This window comes from Stegodyphus dumicola, chromosome 10, assembly GCF_044657685.1.
Source record: "Stegodyphus dumicola isolate Sdum_Otavi_A_Nest chromosome 10, ASM4465768v1".
NCBI lineage: Eukaryota > Metazoa > Arthropoda > Arachnida > Araneae > Eresidae > Stegodyphus > Stegodyphus dumicola.
The window spans coordinates 33636379-33660790 of record NC_140777.1 but is presented as its reverse complement, the minus strand read 5'-3'; the positions used below and the strand labels follow the sequence as shown (position 1 = coordinate 33660790).

General features: G+C 34.0%; 1 protein-coding gene across 2 annotated transcripts in view; it reads left to right on the top strand.

The window, feature by feature from the left end:
• PheRS-m (Phenylalanyl-tRNA synthetase, mitochondrial) overlaps nucleotides 1-15524 on the top strand; it is a 45124-nt gene extending 29600 nt beyond the window's left edge. For both annotated transcript variants that reach the window (XM_085824864.1, XM_085824862.1), the window contains 2 exons: nucleotides 9144-9304; nucleotides 15113-15524. In XM_085824864.1, coding sequence (XP_085680990.1) covers nucleotides 9144-9304; nucleotides 15113-15397 — 446 coding nt within the window. In that variant the 3' untranslated portion in view covers nucleotides 15398-15524. The remainder of the gene's footprint in view (nucleotides 1-9143; nucleotides 9305-15112) is intronic.
• The last annotated feature ends 8888 nt before the right edge of the window (nucleotides 15525-24412 follow it).

Sequence of the window (24412 nt, the reverse complement as noted above, 5' to 3'; positions counted from 1 at the left end):
TGATCTCGGTTTCTGTACTCTCATATGTTTGCAAATTGTGCATTTTTTGCTTTAAAAATGATTGAATTATGTTGTTCTTATCTTCCAGTTAATGTTTTTTTTTGCCTTTAGGAAATCTGCAAGCAATATTTGTAGAATTATCAACTATTTGAAAGCTAGTGTGGTTAAGCCTAATTTTTTTAAATAACATGTCAGACATGTTTGTTTATAATTGAAACAGCAGAATAGTAGATTTTTTGCCAATCTAGAGAGACCAAGCTTCGCAACAGCAAAGATAATGCCTTAATTTATTATTGCAAATTAAATCTTGCTTAATCCTTTCTGAAATTTTTTCAAGGAAATAAGTGTTTGAGATTTACTTCGTAATTTTTAATATAGATATTTTGAGCTTTTATGTATTTTTGCCTTGTCGTGAAGTGAGAACTGAATTAATTGAGTGAGAAATATTTAATCGTCAAAAAAAAAAAAAAAAAAAAAAACACCTGTTTCTTTTTTGTTTTGTTTGTTTAATTTCGTTTATACATCGTTCTAGATTTATTATAGTATTTGAATAGAACATGTGGCAACGATTATATAATTCTTCAAATGATATAAATTTTTTGCATTCTGAGTTAAAATATGAATGAAATATATCACTGTTAAGTGAACCTAGTACCAGAGTGTCGCTATGGTAAACAAATATAGTGAATTTTAATGAATGCATTTATTCTATTGTGGTTTATGTGCTATCGATGAAGTAGATTTAATTCAATCTGATAAGTTTAAATGAAATGCAAGAAAAAATGTGTATAATTTAATATTTCGTACAAGGAAGACGTGGTGTACACATCAGATTTTGTTTTTCATAGTCTACAACAGTGTTTCTCATCTGGATTTAGTCCAAGGACTGGTAAAATATTTCAGTCTGTTGTCGTGGACCAGTATGTTTAATAATTCAGCCCATTGGTAGAATTTTTTCACATAAATAACTCATGAAGACAAAAGTAATTTTTAAAGCATTTTTTTTTTTTTTTTTAATAATTTACATATGTACATTCAGCTTACTTTGGATTTTTGCAACACTACATCTCTCAGGGTTGCAGTGGCAGAAAATGATTGAATATTGTGGCCTTTGTCTCGTCAATAATGGAGAAGATACCTACTTCCACGAGCCTACAAGGACATTTCGTGGTTTTTTGCCATATTGTATATTTAGTATTGGAAATGACCCTTACAACAGTGATCACTTTCATGTTTCTTGCATGAGAAAGAGTAAATCCTGTACCAAGATCTCCTAATTTTATACTTTATAGGGCAAACTGGGAACTTTTTTTATCTTTTGCAAAGATCACAGAACAAATGTTAAAAGATGTACCTACCAATGATGCTGTGAAAATTGTTACTGGTGTCGTTAATCATGCAACTGCAGCCTCTTTCCAGTGATATCAGCGAAACTTCCAAAATATTCCAAACCATGGTGGAATTATGAATGCAAAGAAGCACTGGCAAAACAGAAAAAAAGCTTAGTGAATTTTTTACGAGCATCCCACCTTGTCAAATCTTATGGTCTTTTATAAAAGCCAAAGCAAACACAAGAAAGTGAGATGTCATAGCTAAAGGAATTCATGGATATCATATATGTTATCAATGACATCATCTACACCAAGTAAAAGAGTTTGGTAAAGAGTTAAAAAAAATGTGGGATGTATAACTGGTGAGGTCTTTGTTTCCATTTTCAGCGACAGCAACTAACCACTAGCATTTCTTTCTGAGAAGCATTGTCTCAAGAAAATTTTGCATTCAACTCTTCCAGCTTTGAGCCTTAAAATGTTTAAATTCAGTGCTGGATGTTTTTGACGATTTTCAACAAAAGTAATACTAATAAAATTATATATAAATAGCTTTTTTTTTGTCTCAAGGAAATGTTCATTACGTTCAGCTCTTCCAACTTTGAGCTTTAAAATCCTCAAATTCCAGTGCTGGATGCTTTTAGTGATTTTTAACAAAAGTAATACTAGCAAGGTCATACATAAATAACTTTTCCAAGATCATAGATGTCAATACTGCAGTTATACTCCCATTTTCATTGATGGATCAAAGACAGCTAGTTGTGTGGGAGTATCATTTGTTATTTGTGACCATATGGAAGATAAATGGTTGAATGAGACCTGCTCAGTACTTGCTGCCAAATGAAATGTTGTGTACACTGGTGTTAAAAAATTAAGGACGAAGTCGAAAAATTAGCATATCAGCTGAACGAAGAGGCAGAGCGGACAGAAAGACGAATCAGGAGATTAAGTAAGGTGATGTACGGTAGCACATGCACAGATATGCAGGTAGACTTAATGGGAGAGTGTCTGAGTAGTATAAAGCATGTTGTTGGTATAAGATCAGTATTTCTGGCAAAGAGATTGCACGCCGTATAGCAGTTAAAATCACACCGAGTTGCTGCCTCAGTGAGAAATGGCGAATAATCAATCTGTTAGATGACATCTGGATGCTTTTACCCAAGGTCGAATCATTGGGAAGTTGGAGAAAAGCCGCAGTGTTACAATTGTGGCTGCAGAGTTCGGAATTGCTCACAGCAACTTTTAACGACTTTGAAGACAATTTCAAACTACAGGAACAGCTATCTGGGGGTTTAGTAATGGTTGTCCACGAGGAACCACACCCGCGGATGACCGGTATATTGCCTACCTAAGGCCAGAAGAAACAGGTGGCAGACAGCGGGAGAAATCGCTAGACACACGACACAGGTGACTGGACGACCGATATCGTGTTTTACCGTGGCCAGAAGACTGCACGGTGGTGGTCTGTTTGCATGACGCCCTGTACGGTGTGTACCTCTAACGCCTGCCCATCGGAGAAGGCATTCTCTGTGGTGCCAGGAACACCGGAATTGGAGAGACAATGAATGGGGACTAGTACTCTTTACAGATGAGAGCAGATTCAGTCTGAGTAGCGATTCTCATCGCATACTCATCTGGAGAGAGCGGGGAAGCTGCAATCATCCCTCGAACATCATTGAAAAGGACAGGTATGGAGGTGGCGGTGTTCTCGTTTGGGGAGGCATCATGCTTGGTAGTTGTACAGACCTTCACATCTTCGACGTAGGTTCAGTCAACGGGACCCGTTATTGTAACGAGATTCTTCTTCCATATGTGCGTCTTTTTAGAGGCGCTATGGGTCCGCAGTTCCTTTTCATGGACGACAATGCACCATGTCATTGCACAGTGGCTGCCGAACTGCGCTTAGAGAGTGAGGATATTGAACGTATGGATTGGCCGGCACGATCTCCAGATCTCAATCCCATCGAGCATATATGGGATTTTCTAGGCAGACGCTTGGCAGCTCGTACCTTACCACCAGTAACGATTCTGGAGCTTCGATTGGCGCTGCAAGACGAATGGGCAGCAATGCCTCAACAACTCATTGACACCCTCATTCTCAGCATGGGCAGATGCTGTGTGAAGTGTCTGGTATGCAAATGTAAGAGAATAACACTTCTCTGACTCAAGTGGAACCAATATTTTATTCCTTACAAAGTTATAGATTCTTATTCATAAGATTTGTTTACATTTTACATGCACGTAGCATCGCGTGACAGAAATCCGAAGTTTGTTTACTTCGTTCTTCGCGGAGACTAAAAGGTATTGCCATTCCGCTTTAACTAAATTTAATTAGAAACTTGACGGAACTGAAGCGACATTACACACCCCCTTCCTAGTGACAGCGATTATGGAAGATAGTCTTTAAAGTGACTGGGAAACCTCACATGTCTGCCGGTTCTAGTAGTCTTGGTTTTATGATGAGTTTCTGAATTTTCTTCAGTGTTCTTGAGTGCAGGTGTTTCCCCAAGTTCCGCTTTCTTGGAATGGGAGTTTTGAAAAGGAATATCAGAATCTTGCACTAGGAAACATGGCTTTAGTCTGTCTATTGAAACTCTTTTAACTTTTCCTTGGATTTCAATATCGAAATACTTATCCTTTCTTGCTCTTACAGGATACGGTCCAAGATAGACAGGCTGTAGCGACGAATTATTAATGTTGTTGTATAGGAATACGTGAGAACAGTTGGAAAGATGTTTAGAAACAAAGACTGTTCTATTTCCATGGGTGGTGGTAGAACTTGGCTTCATAGCTCTTATTATTTTCTGAAGGTTTTGAGAAAATTCAGACTGTTTCATATGAGGTACTGTTGAAAAGAATTCACCAGGTAATGCTAAAGGGGTTCCGTATACAAGTTCTGCGGATGAGCAACCTAAGTTTTCCTTGATGGCAGATCTTATGCCTAAAAGAACGAAAGGCAATGCTTCCAACCATGATTTTGATTCGAGTAGATGACATTTGAGACTTGCTTTTAAAGTTCGGCGTTGTCTTTCGATCAGGCCATTTGCCTGTGAATGGTACGCAGTTGTAGTGTTTGTATGAAAACCAAGATATTTTCCTAAAGCTTGAAAAAGTTGGCTATCAAATTGCCGACCTTGGTCAGATGTTATGCGATTCGGAATTCCAAAGCGTGAAAACCAAGTATAAATCAAAGCTTTAGCAATAGATTCTGCTGATTGATCTTCTAACGGTACAGCTTCGATCCATCATGTATAACGATCGATGATGGTTAGAAGGTATTTGAATCCTTTGCAAGGAGGTAGCGGACCCACCAGATCTATGTTTAAATGCTGGAATCTGTGTGGAGGTACTTTGAATTCTCCCAAAGATGAATGTGTATGTCTGTGAACTTTAGATCTTTGGCAAGATAAACATGCTCTAGTCCATAGTTGGCAGTCTTTATTCATATTGGGCCATATGAAACATCGTGTTATCAATTTTATCGTGGATCTTATTCCAGGATGAGATAAATTATGGATTAAAGAAAATATTTTCTGCCGAAACTTTGCAGGGATGTATGGTCGATTATAATTTGTAGAAGTATCACAGTAAATTTTCTTGTCGCTGTCCGGTATAGGGATCTGTAGGATTTTTAAGTTTGGGTTGTTTTTTAGTGTCTCCAAGTCGTTATCTTCTTGACAGTCTACTATAGTTTGTAAGTCTATTGCAGATGGTACAGAAATGGTGTCTATGCAAGAGAGAGCGTCAGCGACGGTATTTTCATGCCCTTGTATGAATCGGATATCGGTTGAGAACTGGCCAATATATGACAGTTGTCGAGCTTGTCATGGTGAAGCTTTTTCCAAATTTTGTTGGAAGGCAAATGTTAGTGGTTTGTGATCCGTGTATATTGCAAAAGTTCGCCCTTCTAAGATGTATTTGAAATGTTTTACTGCACGTAGCATCGCATGACAGAAACCCGAAGTTTGTTTACTTCGTTCTTCGCGGAGACTAGAAGGCGTTGCCATTCCGCTTTAACTAAATTTAATTAGGAACTTGACGGAACTGAAGCGACACTACACTGTGAAACCTGCCTAGCAGTCAGGGGAGATCATATCCCCTATTAAAGACCGGATGTTTCTTGCTGGACACCCATCACAGGGATGTTTCGACCTTCAGTCGCACTGTGCTCCATGCTACTTTTTCAATAAAGCTTCTTTTTATCCCTCTGATTTCTCTTTTAGTAAGTGTTGCTTACATTACTCATGTCCTTACGTATTGGGGATCTTACGGTATTAAATGTGGGGATTTGGAAAGCTTTTGTACAAAGTTATATTGAAAAAACTGTCTCGTCCTTAATTTTTGCACACCAGTGTATTTTGTATCTAAACCAGGAAAAAAAAAAAAAAAAAATTATTTCAACTGACTCACGCAGTACTTTTAAAGCGGCTTCCAGACATGTAGGAATAAAAAGCTGGCAGATATCACAGCAATGTCCGGAGTGGAAATGTCCAACTGGCTTGTACCTTTTAGTGACATAAAAAACTTCATCAAGAACATCCAAAATAAATAGTAGCTACTTTGGGGCATGCAGTCAAATAATATATTGAGAAGCAAAGTATTGAGAACCTGATAGAAACAGAATGGAGGACGTCCGGTTAACATAGCTCGTATTAGTCACTCCTGAGCCACTCATAATTACCTTTTGAAAGCCTAGTCTAAACCTTTGTGCTTAAATTGCTGTGCTCAACTATCAGTGCATCACATTTTAAGAAATTTCATGTGAAGTATTTTAATGCTTATGACTTGCTCTAGAACATATAATAGGCAAAGAGGCAAATTTAAATTTGTCTGTGTGTGTCTTTCGTTCACGCAGCACGTAAGCTAATAGACCCACGGCTACGAAATTTGGTACATAGGTACATCTAGACAAGAGCCAGTGCACCTGAAAGCGATTTTTTCGAAATTCTAATATTTTTTTATTTCATTTTTTGTGACGAAATCGTGTCATTTTCAGACATAATGGGCTATAAGAAAGCGAGATTTTACTCTACACACTCCATTTTCACATCGTCATGAAACGTAGGCACTTAGCTATTTTACGAACTTAAAATAAATTTAATGTTTTAATACACCGATTAAATACGAATTTATTTACCAAAGGGAGCTTAACATCTTTTCAACGGGATTTTTTCTAAAAAAGTTTATTTTTCTTTGATTTTTAGACACGTTAAACTTTTATCCTTGCGACTGCTGTTGCAAAAAGAATTTTGGAAAAATGATAATATTTTGTATTTTTAAACAATTTTTTAAATAAAGCTTCCGAGTATACTTCTCACATCTCACATCTTTAAAAATGTGATTTTGGCTACAATTTTCCTGTCTTATTGTTGTTGATAGATTTTTGATGAAATCACATTATTTTGAATAGTTTCATTCTTTTAGACATATTGGTTTGGCAACAATTTTTCATCGTATTTCTTATGTCACTGTTTTTAAGAGACTGGCATATTTCATTGTCATTTTTTTATATATATAATATTTTTTTTTTTTTTTTTGATAAAGTTGTTCTGCAGAGTAAAATTCTGCGCAAAATTTTATGTTCTTTGAGTTGCTTTCATGTTATATTTTGCTTATTTCACTGTTTATAAGATATTGAAAAGTTTTGCATGATTTTTTTTCTTTAACGGAAAGTTGGTTAATTTTTTTATTAGGATAATTAATATTTGTATTAAGGTATATATCTTATTTCATTCTAATTTTTTTCTCTTGAAAATATAAGATAAAATATCATTAATTATACTTTGTTTTTCAGAATTTTTTGTTTTTTGTATTCTTTTATGTTATTTGTTGCTCATTTCACTGTTTTTAAGATATTGAAAAGTTTTGAGTGATTTTTTTAGGAAACAAAGTTCTTAACCTCCTTTATACCATTTGAGTTCTTAAGATTTTGCAAAGGAAAGTTGGTTAATTTATTTATTAGGATAATTAATATTTGTATTAAGGGATATTGCTTATTTCATTGTAATTTTGTTGTACATAACTTTTTTTAATGAAGTTGTTCTGCAGAGCAAAATTCTACGCAGTTTTTAAATTTAACGTTTGGTGTTCCCTTCAGCCATTTTTCCGGTACGTTTAAAAGCCAGACGAAGGCTGGCAGCGAAGCTGCTAGTAATTTATAAAAATGTCTAAAATGTGGTTATTATTTGATTTTTTTTCATTTAATGTGAGATATTGTGTTTTAACATATATTGTAATGGACTTTATGTTTTTATAATTTTATCTACTTTTACATTTTGAACTGTACTCAGGAGCTGGTTGACTTTATATTTAATAACAATCATTATCATCACAAAGATATTTACTTTATTACGTATTTATTAAACATTTTGTTGTAGAGGAGCGATCTGGCTCCAAAACATTTTAAATTCTCAATCACAAAGCTGTAAGATCTGTTACAGCAGGTACACAAAGCGAAAAGAATACTCAATTCAAATTATGTAGGTCGAGAGTATAACGCGCTAGCAGCGCCTCCTGTCGGCAACTCCTAAACACTACTGAACATATTTCAATTCATTTACTGAATTTTGTGCATGTTTACATCTTTTATTTTTGTTGTATTCATGAATATATGGCTTGTTTTATAAGGTTTTAATAAAATTACAGTTAACAATATCTGTCTCGGTACAGTATAACCATTTTTAGTTTTGTGCCAGTCATTTTTACTAACCTAACCTAACCTACAACACATTACAACTTTCTGAATCAGACATTTAATTGTCAAATATCAGAAAATGGTATTTGTCGGTTTTACCGGTGAACAGTAGTTGATCACCAAGTTTACAGCCATCATAAAACAATATAGCAAACCCCAAACCAAGTAATTTAATTTTTTTTTTAAATGTTCCATGCTTTTCCAACTTTACAATAATCTGCACATGAGATTTATACTTGAGATTCTTCTTCAAGTCATGTGCCTTCATGTTAAGCATACATGCATCCTTGCAAGTTAAAAGTCAGACGTAAAACCAAGTAACATGAAGTGTTAAATCTCTCCCCCTCATTCATAAGAAATATTTTTTTTTGTAGGGGGGGATTCAAAATGATAAAAGTTTTCAATTTCCTTCTTATCAAGTGAAAGTGAAAATGATGTTGTTGCATTCTTCCAAGGAAGAGATATTTTATGCTTCACACAAATTTGTGAAAACAGATATGAAATGAAGTCATATACCACTAGGGAACTGGTGATCATGCATAGGTATTGAAAGACAGAAAATAAAACGCTAGTCATAGCTTTTTATTTAGTCATAGCTTAGAGTCTAGCTAGTCATAGCTTAAAGTCTCACATAATGGAGAAATAAATAAATAAAAAACAGCCTTATATGGCTCACCAAAATCTTGAATTCTACTAAGCTGAGTTTATATTGAGTAATATAAGCATGTGATAGCATATTAGGTGCTGCAGTTTATAGCTGTCTAAAAATAAATTACACTATTTTTAAGTAGGGTTATGTATTTAATAGTAAGAATGAAATAAATTAATTGTAATTCTTTTTTGCATTTCCATTAATTTTCTATTAGTAATTAAAAATTCCTGTTTTGGGGGCATATGGCACTTGAATCTAGTGACATTTATTCTTCAATGCTTTGGTTACCACCAGTAAAACCGACAAATATCCGGAAAAGTTTACAGAATATGATATAGAAAATTAGACTCTGATTGTCCACTATTTTCAAATATATCTCTCTATATAATTGTTATGAAAACAATTCAATAGTGTGATACAGTATGCTAATGTCAATGTAATATGACATAAAATGTTTTCGTTTATATAGCTGGTGCTGGAGAAAAAATAGGATGGGCATTTGGACTAGGATTGGAAAGACTTGCAATGAAATTATATAGTATACCAGATATTAGATTATTTTGGACTCGTGATACGGGATTTTTGTCCCAGTTTGATGTGAAAGACATTGATGCACCTATAACATACCAGGTAAATTTTAAAAGATTACATTATGATACCTGCATGTCTGAGAAATCCAATTCCATATCTGCAATTTTTTTTCCTTTAAATCCAGGTTGATAATTTTATTTCCTTAAAAAAAAGTAGTAAGAGTCTTTTTTATCAAATCTAAATACGTATAGAAATTTGATTGCACAACAAAATAAAATCATTTATAGACCATTTTTATTTTATATACAGTCAAAAGTCGTTAATTTGGACACCCATAATCCGGACCTCAAAGCTACAAACTTTCTGCGCATGCGTCGCGTTGACGCGTAAGACCTTTACCGCTGCGAATTTGCGTGTGCGCGTGCGCAAAATACGTTTACAAATGCGCGTTTAATGTATAACGGACGGGATAAGCTAAGCTAAAATTATCTAATTATCTATTTCAGTTAATGTTGCAGATTGCGTTGTTCCTTAATGTTCGAATTGGATCCGGATTATTATTTTTTACAGACTGTTAGAGCAATTTTATAAAAGTAAGCTTGAACTTTCGATTATGTCAAATAGAATTTCCGATATATATTTACTAATATGTAAAGGATATACAAAGCGAAAGTATCTTTCGGAGTCCATTAAACAAAAAGTGGAATTGCTGCAAAAAATGGATAAAGGTATATCCTTTGTTTATCTAAACTTTAACGTTTGTTTATCTAAACTTTGTTTATCTTTAACGCTGCTGCAGCGTGCAATGAATTGGAAGTTGATCTGTCAGCACTGTCCTTATCTTAAGAGCAGATGTTTTTATTTTATTTGGCTTATAATTGCTTACTCAATGTAGTATTTCATCTCGTCTTTGATATGATTTAAATCAAATGCCTCATCATTATAATTCGCTTCCGATAGCGAAGAAAGTGACAGAGGTTATTGAAAACGAAAAAATTTCGATTGACAAATTAGTCAGTATTCTCGACACAGCAATTATAGGACTGGAACAGCGAAACTTTGTAACTGAACAAGAAATTATGTCTGTTTATAGAATTAAAGAGAATGTATTATAACATAAAAAATGAAGCAACTTAAACAACTTACATTGAAAGAAATGTTTAATAAAGTAAACAAATAAATATTAAGCTTTTTTTATTGTAAATTTTGATACCCTTTAGATCATAATTGTTCTTTATTTCGTAAATTACGGTTTCATATTTTTAATTCTATAATTTCTGTATGCCATTTTACCAGATTTAAACTGATGATCTATAATCCGGAATCGCCGAAGCCCCAAGGAGTCCGGATTAACGACTTTTGACTGTATAATTTTTTAAAGCATAGCAGTGTTTCAGTAGTTCAGATTTACTGGTATCATACTCTATCCGAATAATTTTATGCCTCTTTTTTTCTCCTGCAGAAATATATATAATAATATATGTAAATAAGAGAGTTTCATTTTTTATTTATTCTGCTTTTTTTTTTCCCTACAAAAAATTTAAATATTTTTTCTTCTATTAAATAAAACCAAAACACAGTTAAATAGATATTGAAAGTTTTAAATTATTTGTTGGTGCTGAATAAACAAATCTTTCATAAATAAATCAAATTCTGCAGCATTCTAATTCTGTTAATATATTTTAAAGGACATATATTAAAAGTTAGTATGAAGTAGCTGACCATAATTATACATCATATTATAAATAATTGACGTGAAGAAAGGATATGCAGAACTTTTACTTAATTTTTAAATCAGAAGCATTTATTATGACCAAGCAGTTATTCTTCCAAGTGGACAAAGAATTGTGATCCTATGCATCAGATATGTCCAAAATGTGATTTTTTTTGGTGTTAAACGAAATTTTGCTAATAATAATAATTAGTAGTTTTATTTTTTAATTTATAATTGGTACTCTTCTGTTGTTTTGACCGGATTCAAAAATGTACTATGTACCGTATATACTCGCGTATAAGTCGAGCCCCCCACTTTGACATAAAAAATTCGTAGAAAATAAGAAACCCACTTCTTATTTCGGAAGTGGGGGGTCGACTTAAAGTTGACCCCTCACTTCCGAAATCGATCAAGAAACTTCGAAAAAATTTTTTTAAGTACTACATTTATTCAAAATCATCCGAGAAAAAAAAAAGTAAATATACGATAAAAAATACCTTGGTAAATAAACAAAATCAAAATCCTTCAACGTCTGATTCACGGTCAGATTCGCCAAACATTTCATAGAACACTTCTGTCGTCATTATACATATTTTCAGTCTCAAACTCTGTATTGTTACAATCACTACTACAGCCTTCATCGTCATTTTCATTTTCAAAAACAGCATCATCTTCCATGCCGTCTAGTTCATTGCTAATACAACATTTTTTAAATGATTTTATAATCATTCAGAGGGTATTTCGCAGGCATTTGCATTTTTCAGGGGCAAAAACATAAAAATTTCCAAAAGTGTCCACAATTTTGGCCACCACTGTAGTTCGTTACATAATTTAAGTCATGAAATTACTTCAAGTAAGTGACTTATTTGATAAGTCGTCCAATTCGAGTGCAGGAAGAAAACAACTGCATTATACAAAGAAATTTTTGAACTTCCGATACTTTTAATTTTTTATGGCCCCGTGTATAAGTCGACCCCCCCCCACTTTGAAGTCTTTTTTTTTGTCCAAAATATCTCGACTTATCCGCGGGTATATACGGTATTTAGGGATATATGTGCGTATGTGTACACACATATACATGAACACATATATCCATCTATACATGCATATATATATATGCATTTCTAAATCCAGTCCTGATAACAGAACAGTACCTTATAATTTGAAGATGTATCATGCTATGTTAGACTTTTGGTACTTACATATTACCATAACTACCATGGTGCAATTTGGCAATTTTCATGAGTTTTTTTTTTAAGAAGACTGCTGAACTGTCAGTACTTATTGTAAAATAATCTTTAGCAATTTCAAATAAAAATTTTAATTATTAAATAAGGAAAATCACTTGTATTTTTTTTTCCCTCTTTTCTCTGTGTACATATTGATCCCATTCTGCTTAAAAACATGAGAGAACTGCACACCAACTGCCTATCAAATGCATCTTATCATTATTCCTTTTAGTGATTTTTCTGAAAAATACTATATTCCTACAGAAATGTTACTCCACTTACTGCCACTGCTGGCAAATTTCACAAGCACATTTTAAAATTAAAGGGGGGAGGATATCACAGTTTGTCTATAAAAACCTTTCTAACTTGGACTACAATAAAAAGAACAATACAAAAATGGCACATTGACTGAAGGATTGCAATGAGCATGATTACCTGAAGAATGTCATGCACATAGTTACCAGAGTTTGGTACATTCTCAAAATTTGGCAATTTCTATTAAGATGGTTGCATTAATACGTAAATACCAAATTATGTTAACAGTCAGCTATAGTTTTTAAAATTACAAATATACAGTGGGTGCTCACACATTTATTTAATGATTTTGCGAAGATTTATATATAAACAAACTTTGGAATTTTATTTTCTAACGTGTTCAGTCCGATAGCCCTTTTGTTGAACTATCATATTACTTCTTGATTTCCAAGATGAAAGTCCTTTTCTTAAAATATCAAGGTTGATTTTATTCCATTCTTTTTTTTTTTTTTTTTTTCCCACAATTTTCCAGAGTCCATCCAATGTTTTGGGATGCTGCTTAGAAAGAGCTTGTTTTAAAAGTCCAGATGCACAGTAATCCATAGGCTTTGGCAGCTTCAGAATCGGAAACTCTTTTTGACATAATCGAAAGTTCAAGCTTACTTTTTATAAAATTGCTCTAACAGTCTGCAAAAAATAATAAGCCGGATCCAATTAGAAGATTAGGGAACAATGCAATCTGCAACATTAACTGAAATAGATAGATAATTTTGGCCTAGCTTATACTGTCCATTATACATTAAATGCGCATGCGTAAACGTATTATGCACATGCGTAAAAAGTTTGTAGCTTTGAGGTCCGGATTAAAGACTGTAATTATATCACAATCCAGCCTTGTTGGTTTATTACTGCAATCCGTTGGCAACAATTTTGACATGTTATAAATGAAATTAAAGTTTTTAGAAATGGCTTTTAGAGTTTGTAGCCTCTGTAAGCTTATATGCTAGGCTGTAATCTAATCGTTTACTCTGCAAATATTTCATTACTGGCTTAGTATATTGAAATATTTTCAAATATGTGTGTTGATATTTCTTCCAAAATAGATTTTGCCATTTGTTATAGCTGTGCATTTTGTATATCATTGGAAGCAAACTTTTGAGTGCAAGTATTGATTCTACGTATAAACAATTATCTTATCTTTGCAATTGAACGTCCCAGAATTTTGTTTTATTAGGGTGCAGTATTTCGAACTCGATCTAGTTTTACTAAACTGATGAGATAAAGCTTCCTAGATATGGTTTTAACACCAGTTCCTCCCCACACATCCATTCTTTGATAGGATTCTTCAAAAAATTTGCCACATTCATTTATTAGGGAAAAAAGAAGTTCCTCCTAAAATTTCGATACATTTCCTGACCTCAATGTCTATGCTGTCTAAGAAGTTGATGATCATGTTGCACAAAGGAGAGGTTGTAGATGGAAAGTGAAAGATTACAAACACATTTTATTAAATGTGAAAAAAATAGATTAGGATTCGTATTTCAAGTACATATCAAAAGGGAGTGTCCTATCACTGCTCTTTCCTGATGGAGTGATAAAAAAAAAGAAAAGGCGAGTCACACAATTAACTCCTTTGCTGGGTGTCCAGATTGTACTGTTTATCACACCATTGGCGACAGTCTATCACTATTTGCAAACCAACAACAAACACATAAATCAGAATAATGAATTTGTTTCTTTATAGAAATGCAACCATTTTCTATTACTTCCATTAGAATAATAGAACACTAGATTAGGAAGAAAAGGCAAATGTTTTTAAGCTGAATGTTGGCTGGGATATTTGCTAATAAAAATTCTGTCAATCTTAAGCAAAATAGAAAGCCAACAAATATGAAAGGGACGATGTGCTTGTTGTTGCTACGGTAATATTTTCTATATTGGTGTGTTCGTTGTTAGCAGCACCAAATTGTCCTTGCATGTGTTTGATATCTCAGCTTCAAATGATTTTGAAGTGGTGGCCTCTTATTGTCTTTGCGCAGTAATTGTCGTGGCAGAAGGTGCTGGTTTTAAAAATCCAGGATTTTTTAGCAATGTTTTGCAGAATCTCTCATTAGTTTTTCTCTTTCCTCAAAGTTCCTGTGCACTTCCTTTAATTTTTCGTTTATCTATTCTGCGTACTCAAAACCCTACCCTACAGCTATCGTATCTCATTTGCGTTTTGCAATATGCAGTGGTGCATGTACGTCTGGCCAAATCATGTGTGTCCATTCGATCGTTTGAGTTTCTTGATCGACCCAAAATCGCTCCGGTCGCCCGCTGGTCCTATCCGCCACTGATATTATTTAAATTGTAATATATATAATAAATTTATTTGTATGTATAAAGTATGTAATAAATAATTTTTACAATTATAAGTCATCCATTTTCGTCTGTAAAAAATTGCTACCATGGTAGTTGCACTGCTATTAAATACCTACATTTTTTGCTCTTTCATATGAATTACAAGGAAGGTGAGAGATGTGAAATATATGACTGGTGTTTGCAAGTGAATATAAAATAGATTAGGAAAAGAAATATCAAAATGAATATATATTGGATAATTCTACTTAATATTTTCATTTTCTATTTAAGAATAGAAAAAGACTGGTCTACTAATACAATAATTTCAAATGATGTTTAATATATAATGCATATTTTCTCCCTTTTCAGGCAATTAGTAAATATCCACAATGTACCAACGACATATCTTTCTGGGTACCTGAAGGTTACCATCCAAATGACTTCTTTGATATAGCAAGAAATGTTGGAGGTGAAGTAATTGAACAAGTTCACAAAGTTGATGAATTTTTCCATCCGAAGCACAAAAGACAAAGTTATTGCTACCGTATTGTGTATCGACACATGGAGAGAACTTTAAGCCAGAAAGAAGTAAATGAAATACACAAAAAAATTGAAGATGCAGCAGTGAAGTTTTTGAAAGTAGAGATACGTTAAATACATTGATGTGGCATTAAAATTTATATATAATGTGGAAGTATTTTTCAAATGAAATTGTTTTGCATTGAAAATATAATACAAACTGTGAAATAAATATGAAATGTTTAAAATTTTCAAAACTTTATTATCTGTCTCTTCTGTCAATCTCATTATTGTAGTCCAAGATATAGTGTGGTATATGGCCTACTCGTTCAATCACAGTTACAATGATAACCTGTGTATATTACTTTGCATTATCACCAGAAATTAAAATATAAATTATATGAAACTAAGAAAAGCATATTTCAAGGCAACGTTAAAATTTTTTTTAAAAACTGAAATACTTCAGAAAAATGCAGTTGGCCGAATACTGAAGATTTTAGACTCTCATTTACAATGGTCATTGCACATACATCTTTCTCAACTGAGCTTGAAATTAAAACCTCCATTTGATGCTAACTCTTAAAAAAAAAAAAAAAAAAAAAAAAAAGAGAGCACCATCTTTTTTTTTGCTTTGCATTGTTGTACTGATAATTCAGACATTTTCACTAGCATGTGTCAAAATCCATTACATAGTATCTAGCTGTTTCTAAAGTTTCTCAAATAATTCCAGCAACGGAGCTGCAAGAATTCGGTACCTATAAAAATCAAAACTTTTATATTGTGAACATACAGCACAAATTCCGAACTCTAAAATATTCTTCACTAGTACAAGTACATTGTTAACATTTTCAATTAATATTTTAAGATTAAGTTTATGGAGATGTGTTGGTTCCATTAAGAAGGTCTCAGTGCCATCTTAAGCTTACTGTTTAAAATTTAGAAAATTGTTCTAAATTTTGGTGAATAAAAAGAATATGAAAAATATTTGAGGTCTTATTTTTAAAATTATTTTGTTATTAAAAACAAAATTATTAACTGATTATCACACATGACAATTCAAAAATAAATGAGCGGGTAGGGAGAAAAGAAATAAGCAGATTTTGTAATGAAATATGTGTGTCCAAAAACACATAGAGATGGTACAGGATGCCATTCAATGGTAGGAAAAATGGCTGAGGCTAAAATGAAGCAGTTGGCTGTTTTCATATGCAGTTCTATATATAAAATGCATGTCCACAAACGCTATGTTTCAATACACACCACTCAAAATCCACTTGGGAAAAGACAATTTATGGCAGCAGAACAATTATCCACCATTCGACAATATTCCATACTTAATGGAAGTCTATACTGCTCAATATATATATATGCTTAATATGCCAAAGCATTGGATGCTTGTAAGAGTACAGTATCTGTATAGCATGGGAGCACTAAAAATACTGACATGTCAAAAGTCCTTTCATGTGATTGAAGATCATAGCTCCTACAGCCCCGACTTACTACCCTGTAAGAGGGTTCCCCCACAGTTCTTGATCTAGCTGCTTTTTATAATGTTTACTTTCAGCATGAAATTAAAGTGATTCAAGAGTTAGATTCTGATCACTACATTGTTTTGATTACTCTAGATATTCAAATTCGATACTCAAAATTAGAGGAGCAAGTCTTAACAAATTGGGACGATTTTCGGTTTATTTTGGAATGTATACCCCCCATCAAAATTTCCAGCAATGCGGACTTTGACAGGTGTATCAAAAACACGAGTCTTAACTGAAAGAAGCAAGAGCCGCGGCTTCGAAACCTATCACACATCCGTGCGCTAGGCTCCCGCCGGATACTAAATCCAAAATTAAGCGCAACAACCTGCGAAAACTTTGGCAGAGAACACGTGATCCCAGTATCCCCGCTCAATTTCACAGACTACAGAACGAGATTAGGTCTGAAACACGCTTGCAAAAACAAGCAGAGTGGAAACACTACATTGAGTCCCTAACGACTGACAACGGGTCGGTTTGGTGCACTGCCGCTTGTCTATGCAAACAATATAAACACATTCCACCCCTTGAAAACGGCCAATGCTAACCAGATAGCTTTTACAGACACTGAAAAGCCTGAAGTTATTGCTGACAGTCTTGCTACACAATTCAGTCTAAATAACAATGCCTACTGTAACCGTCCAGTTACACAGGGGTGCATACACTCACATGTTGAACATTTCTTAACACAACCCATCACGCCTGATACAACTGAAGTGCCAGAGTTCATCGATAAAATGAAGCTGAAGAAGGCCCCTGGCATAGATCAAATTTCGAATCGCATGATTAAAAACTTCCCCATTATGTATATTGTATGGATAACGGTCTTGATTAATCTTATGCTTAAAAGGTGTTACTTCCCTAACTGTTGGAAAATTGCCGCAGTCATTCCTATTCCAAAACCAGGTCAAAATTTAAATCTTTCCGTCAACTACAGGCTTATTAGCTTCTTATAATCTCTCTCGAAAATATATGAATTTGTTTTACTTAAATGCCTGAATGAATTCTGCCGTGATCGAAATTTAATAATCCCGGAACAATTTAGCTTCCGGCCTGAACACTCCATGGTACACCAGTTACTCCGTGTAGTGGAATTCATTCACGAGGGCTTTCGTAAACGAGAGAAAACTGGAATCGTCTACATTGACATTGCCAAGGCCTTTGACAGGACTTGGAATGACGGGCTCATTTACAAGTTCATGCGGCTTGGTTTTTCAGCACAACTCATTAAAACTATCAACTCGTACCTGATGGGTAGATCCTTTCAGGTGCAAGATCACCATGAATACTCAACTCCCCACCCGATCTGTGCTGGGGTCCCACAAGGAAGTTTGCTCGGACCTCAAATGTTCAACATCTACGTAAATGACATACCTAAGTCACTTAATATTGATCTAGCTTTATATGCGGACGACACAGCCATCATGAACCAACATTCCAGTACCTCCAGGGTAATTTATTTCTTACAGAATTATCTTTCAAGCCTAGAGCTGTGGCTGTAGAAGATCAAAATTAAATGTTGCTAAATGTGCTGCCACTTTATTTATCCGAAGTACTTTCCCAAATTTACCTAACTTGCAGTTCTTCGGAGAACCAATTCCCTGGATTCCTACCTATAAGTATCTAGGAGTGATACTTGATTCAAAATTAACTTGGCAACCTCACATTCAAAAAAACAATTTCCAATGCGAAGGTTGTCAAAACCCAACTTTTTTTCGCTAGAAATAGCGACCTGTCTTAAAAAACATGATTTTGCTCTATAAATCAATGATAAGGCCAATTCTGACATATGCTAGCCCGGTTTTGGGCACAGCAGCAATTGCTAACAGGAAACATATCCAAATTTTTCAGAACATTATGCTACAGCAACTTTATGAAGCTCCTTGGTTTGTTATGAATGAGGACATTCATAATGCAGCCAAAATTCTCCCCATAAATCGCTTTATACATCGACTTTTGGCTAACTTTTCCCAAAAGACTCCTTCGATTGGAAACCTCGTACTCCACAGCCTCCCTGTTTATCATCTGGGAATTGCATCGTCAAAAAATGAGGCCCAGAGCTTTTCTGGAGAACGCATATAATGCACTTCCTTTTCCCAAGAGGCATTGCTATGTAAATGAGGCGCCTCGAAGGTTTCAATACACTCGTTCGCTTCCCCGCCCGCACCTGAGTGAATTCGCTGATCTTTTAGCTTCCCTCAGGGTCACTCTCTCTTTGTCCCGTAATCGGGCAATCTTACTTCTTTCAACCGTAAGCGGTTGTTATCAGGCTCTACGCACATCTTTGTTCTCTTCTTAAAAGGGCTCTATTGCAAGGATTACTTAAATTTAATCTCTTTAAGAGAACTTAATGTTTTTCATTAGTTATCATAACACTGACAGTTAATGCAATCTTATTATATTTATAAAAGTTTCTCCTCAAAGGCATTGCTGGCCGTGTCTCTTTAATTCAAACTCGCCTAACGAGTTCCCGCTTTTTCCCTCCCCCAGACCCGAAGCACTTGCGACATGAAGTTTTTCGCGAGTGTTTCCACTTTCGTGTTGGCCACATGACCATTGATCAAGGAAACATATGCTTTTCAAAATTCATGATGTAGCCCCTTATTTGATACCAAAATTAATAAATTAAGTCCTTCAGTGTTTTTACCTTTTTTCACTGTGGAAGGCAGTTACTCTTTTTGTTAAAATAACATTTTGGCACTAAATTTACCTCTTTGCGGAACCCTCTTTTTGGCGTCAAAAATAATTCTTTGACGATGTGGGGATAAAGGCTACATGCCTAAGAGCTCCGTAATAGAACCCTTCTTTGGTGCTCATGTGATTGAAAACCCTTGGATCAATAAAAATTGGAACAGAGCAGTACAACTAGTTAGATGGGATTATAACTGTACTACAAAATGGTGAAATTCTGCTGTCCTATTCTGCACTGCATCATAACCATAAGGGTGAGGTACCAAACATATTCAACCAAAGAATTTTTTCCTCTTTATGTGCTGTGATTTAGTTTTCTAAAGATTTCATTTGAGCTACTCTGTTTTCATATTATTTGCCTTATTCTGTCACTCTGAATTTTATTCTCACTCAAAACCGAGTAATGCCACATTAAAAAATAAAGTTTCATAAACAGTATTTAATGCTAGGAAGCCAAAATCAGCAAATGCTACTCAAAACGAGTACTGTGAAACAAATCAACATATGATGCACAAAAGTATTCTTCCGAGTTATGACTGAACCTAATGCTGTATTATGACATAGAATGTTTGGTACAAAAAGTTCAAAAACAAGGACTTTCAAGAAGCAGAGTGCTCTGGCCAGCCTACAGATGTTAATGAGGCCCTCCTGCGAGAACTTGTAGAAGATGCAACCACTCAAGAGCTTGCAAAAAGGATTGACCTTTGGGAGTAATATAAAATCTGAAAGCTTTCAAATTTTTTTTATTATCTAATTTATCTCATTTCATATTTTACTGAGACTGAATTCCTTTTCAGTTTGCTATTTTAATAACATTTTTGAGCTCGATATTCCTTGTGCTGAATTCCTCTAGATGTAACCTGCATACAGTGAAGAAGTGAAAACCTATATTTTAAGAAGCTACCTACCTGTTTATAATAAATCCAGTCTTTATACGAACAGGGTTCACAGCCACATTTTAGTTTAAAAAATAAGCACCTATAAGCACTTTTCAAGCAGATTTTAAGAAAAAAAATAAACACCTGTCTAATTACATCATACACAACTGCATAACCTTAAAAATTAAAACTGTAATTCAAAATATGAGAAATGCAGTATTTATTAAGAGAGAATAAGCATTATCTCAACCATGGAAAACAATGCTTTTTTTTTTTTTTTAAATTTTAAATAACAGTTCAAAATAGAGAAAATAAATAATAAGGCATATTTATTGTATTCGCTTGGAACCTAATAATAAATACAATTTATTTTTCCACTCATATTGATATTTAAGTAATTTAAATCTAAATTCTGAACATTTTCTAAATTTTCATTGTATATCAGTTTTCCCTTAACAGATATTGCAAGCAAAGTAATTTAAGTAAAAAAGAGGAACATTTCTGAAATCAGAAGACAGAAATTTGCTTTATGCAGTCATCCTTTAACAGTAAAAGCTTAACTACCCTGCATACTTGGAAATTGGCGAATATTCGGACAGTCGAGCATAACTTGAAAAAGAGGAGCGGAGGGGCTAGACTGTAGCCGCTCTAGATTTTTCTGCTAAATAAATGCTTTTGACATTTCGATATGTGCATCATATAAAAATAAACCAATGGAACTAAAAAATATTCTGCTTAGCAAGCACAGTAAAACTCTTTTAAATGTTCCTAGACAAATCTCGGACTGAACATCAAAATTAATTATCTCTGCAAAATATTGCAAGCATTATTGCGTAATATGTGCACAGTAACTCTTCCCTACGTGATATTACGCAATCGGAATCAACAGCTGCCAGTATTGCGAGAATAATGAACTAAATAACTGGGGTGTTTTCATTCCAATTTTCAACAGACGGTGTTAAATTTCCGGAATAGAATCATTCTTTGCTTGGGTTGGTAGACCGCATAACTTTTAGTCCTATTCAATCCAGATTGGAAAGTGACCAAAAAAAAAGTCTGTTGCTTGTTTTGCAGCAAGCTGTAACAGTTTCAATAATTCAAGATTTTGTGGGGAAAGGGGAGACCTCCCAAATTTCGTACTGTATAATGTATTGGCCAAAAAAATTAAATTATTTTGACTATTCGATTACTTTCCCTTTATTTAAGCCATTCCAAATATTATTCCTTAGAAAGCTAATCTGTTAAAACACAACCATTATTGGTAATAAACACAAATATGAACTGGCCGAGCAGAACGAGAATGCAAATTTTGAAGATCTTGATAAAAATTAAAACGTGTGTAGTATTTGGGTGGGAGGAAAAGAATGCCGAATGTACCGGAATTTTCTACTGCTTTCGCAATTCTTTGACCAATAGAACGAAGGACACCTGTCTGTACTCTACGTGCATACCATAGGTTACAGTAATGCAGAGAAAGGGGGGAAAAGGAATTTCTGGGAGTATGATTCACCATCTGACATTCCATATTAGAAAGAAAAGTTGTTTATTTAGTTTTGGCTTTGGTATGGGGCAAAATAGCGTGTTCATTAAAAAAAAAATGACATTAAAAACAAAAATATAAGGGCTTTAAAGAAAAGTAAGCACCTATTAGGGCCTTTATATTTTATTTTCAAGTATAAGGACTTATAAGGACCGCTACGAACCCTGATGAACATATATAACTGGAATATCTGGATTATGATTAAGGCACAGAATGCTGTCTACCCAAGGGAAAAGTGACTTACTGGAGGCCTTTTTAAGTAGATTTGGTTGTTATTCACGTTACACACAAGGCCACATGCAGCCGACTAGATCACGAAAATGTGAATTAAACCTTATGTCAGTGTTCATCGACGTTACTCCTCGAATCTGGTGGCTCTCTATAAAAAATTGTCTGAAAAATGCTATTATATGCTTCAGACATTAATTACATTTTGCATGTTAAATACAAAACAATGAAAATATAATAAATAAAATTTTTATACTAACGGCGAATATATATAAAAAAAACAACACTAAGAGGGAGGAAAAAAGCAGTTATCACAAAAATACAAAGAACAGCGATGTGGTTGGAAGATGAAATACTAACACAATGGGAGGGGAATCAAATTAAAAAAATAATAAATAAATAAATAATAATAATAATAATAATAATAAAAAAAAAAAAAACAGAATACTAATAAAAAGTTATCATAAAAATAAATAAAAGGCAGGTTTGTTTAATATGTAAGAATAAATTTAATCTGTTGCACATTTTTTGTAAAAAACTTAATGCAAATTGCCGATTTATACAAGAAACGTCAATCTTTTTTAGCATAAATTAAAAATGTCAATGAACACACATAGTTCTAAATTGCAATCAGTTTGAACTACAAAAAGTACAGAGTATGTATTGATTTTAAGGGTACGTAAAAGGTATTTGTTACTAAGGTGTATTTTCATTATAACAGTGTTTGCACAAGTTAATATTCGACAATTACTTCAGCTACGGAATCTGAACAGTTTTTTCCCCTAGTAAAATTCCTTTCTATTCCCTAGTTTTTTACCTAAAAATTAACAAAGGCGAATCCTCAAGAGAATGTTTTAAAATAGTAGTTTCACTTTACAATGTCAGCAAAAAGGGGTTGGGGTGGAAATGCATTCAGATTACCAGTCCTTTTAAATGAAAGCTTTCCAAATTTTAGTCTTAAATTTTAATATGGTATATGGTCAGATAAGATACTTAACATCTTGAGGAATTGCATGCCATCCTTCTAAAAGTGCACTTTTCAGATCCTGAAGGGTCCAGGCAGGAATTTGGGTGCTGAAATCACACTCGCTCAGATGTGTTCAGTGAATATGGTGGTCAATCCATTAAAGTGATATCTTCTGTTTGCAAGCACTTTGACATCACATATGCTTGGTGTTGCCGAGCACTGTCATCCATTAGCAAAAACTCTGGGCCAACAGCAACCCTAAAAAGTCTAACTTGTGTTCCAGTACCTCATCCACATATCTCCAAGCAGTTAGAAAGCCTCCTTGAGGGATATATAGCTCAGTGCAGCCATCTGTCATGATTCCTCCACAAACCATTAAAACACAGTTGCGGAAATGGTATATTTCATGGACAAGGCAATTATATTTTTTGGCATACAGTCCAACTTTGATAAGCCTTTGTGTAGCATTAGAATGGCTAATTCAAGTTCCTGTGGCAGCCTAATGGTCCAAAACCGAATTTCTTGTAGTTGCTTTGCAGTTTATTTGAGCCAATGCCAGAAAACATACTGATGCAGTTTCTGTTCTTGGTCATTCTTGACCAGCCTGCCTATCAGCTGACCTAGTGCATAAAAATGGGCTCTTAACTCTTAATATGACACTTTGAAAGATATTCAAATCCTGGACAACTTCTGTTGGTGTTTGACCTTGTTCAATTCTACTAATTATCCACCACTTTTGATCTTCACTTAAATGATGCCTTTGAGCCATAACTACTGAATACTAAAACTCTCAGAAACCACACTCACTTTAAACAACACTACAGATCGGAATTCCAACATGAGTCCACCACATTGTCAATCACTGAATTTGCGTATTTTTGGTGCTAAAATATGCACGGTTAAGTTTTATTTAATTAGAATAAATAATTACAGAATTGGTTGTAACAGTAACTTAGTGAGCACATTCCTTTTTTCATTATCCTTTAATTCTAATGACCAGTGTATTTAAAAAAAAAATTGTCTAGGATCGGTACTTTACTGAGATGAACTCCAAGGCCATCTTGTTCGAACAACCTGTCAAATGAAAATTCAGGTAGTTTCAGAACATGTATAATTTTTGATAAATGCATTCAAGAACTGAAGTTACAAATACTTCGTCTTATCTTTAAAGACCATCTGCAAGAATAGCTTAAATATTAAAATTTTGTTGTTTCAAAATTTACAATGTATGTGTAATGCTAAAAAACTGTGGCTTGTTTACTTTTTGGAACAAACTATGGATATACAAAAATGAATACATTTGATATTATGGTG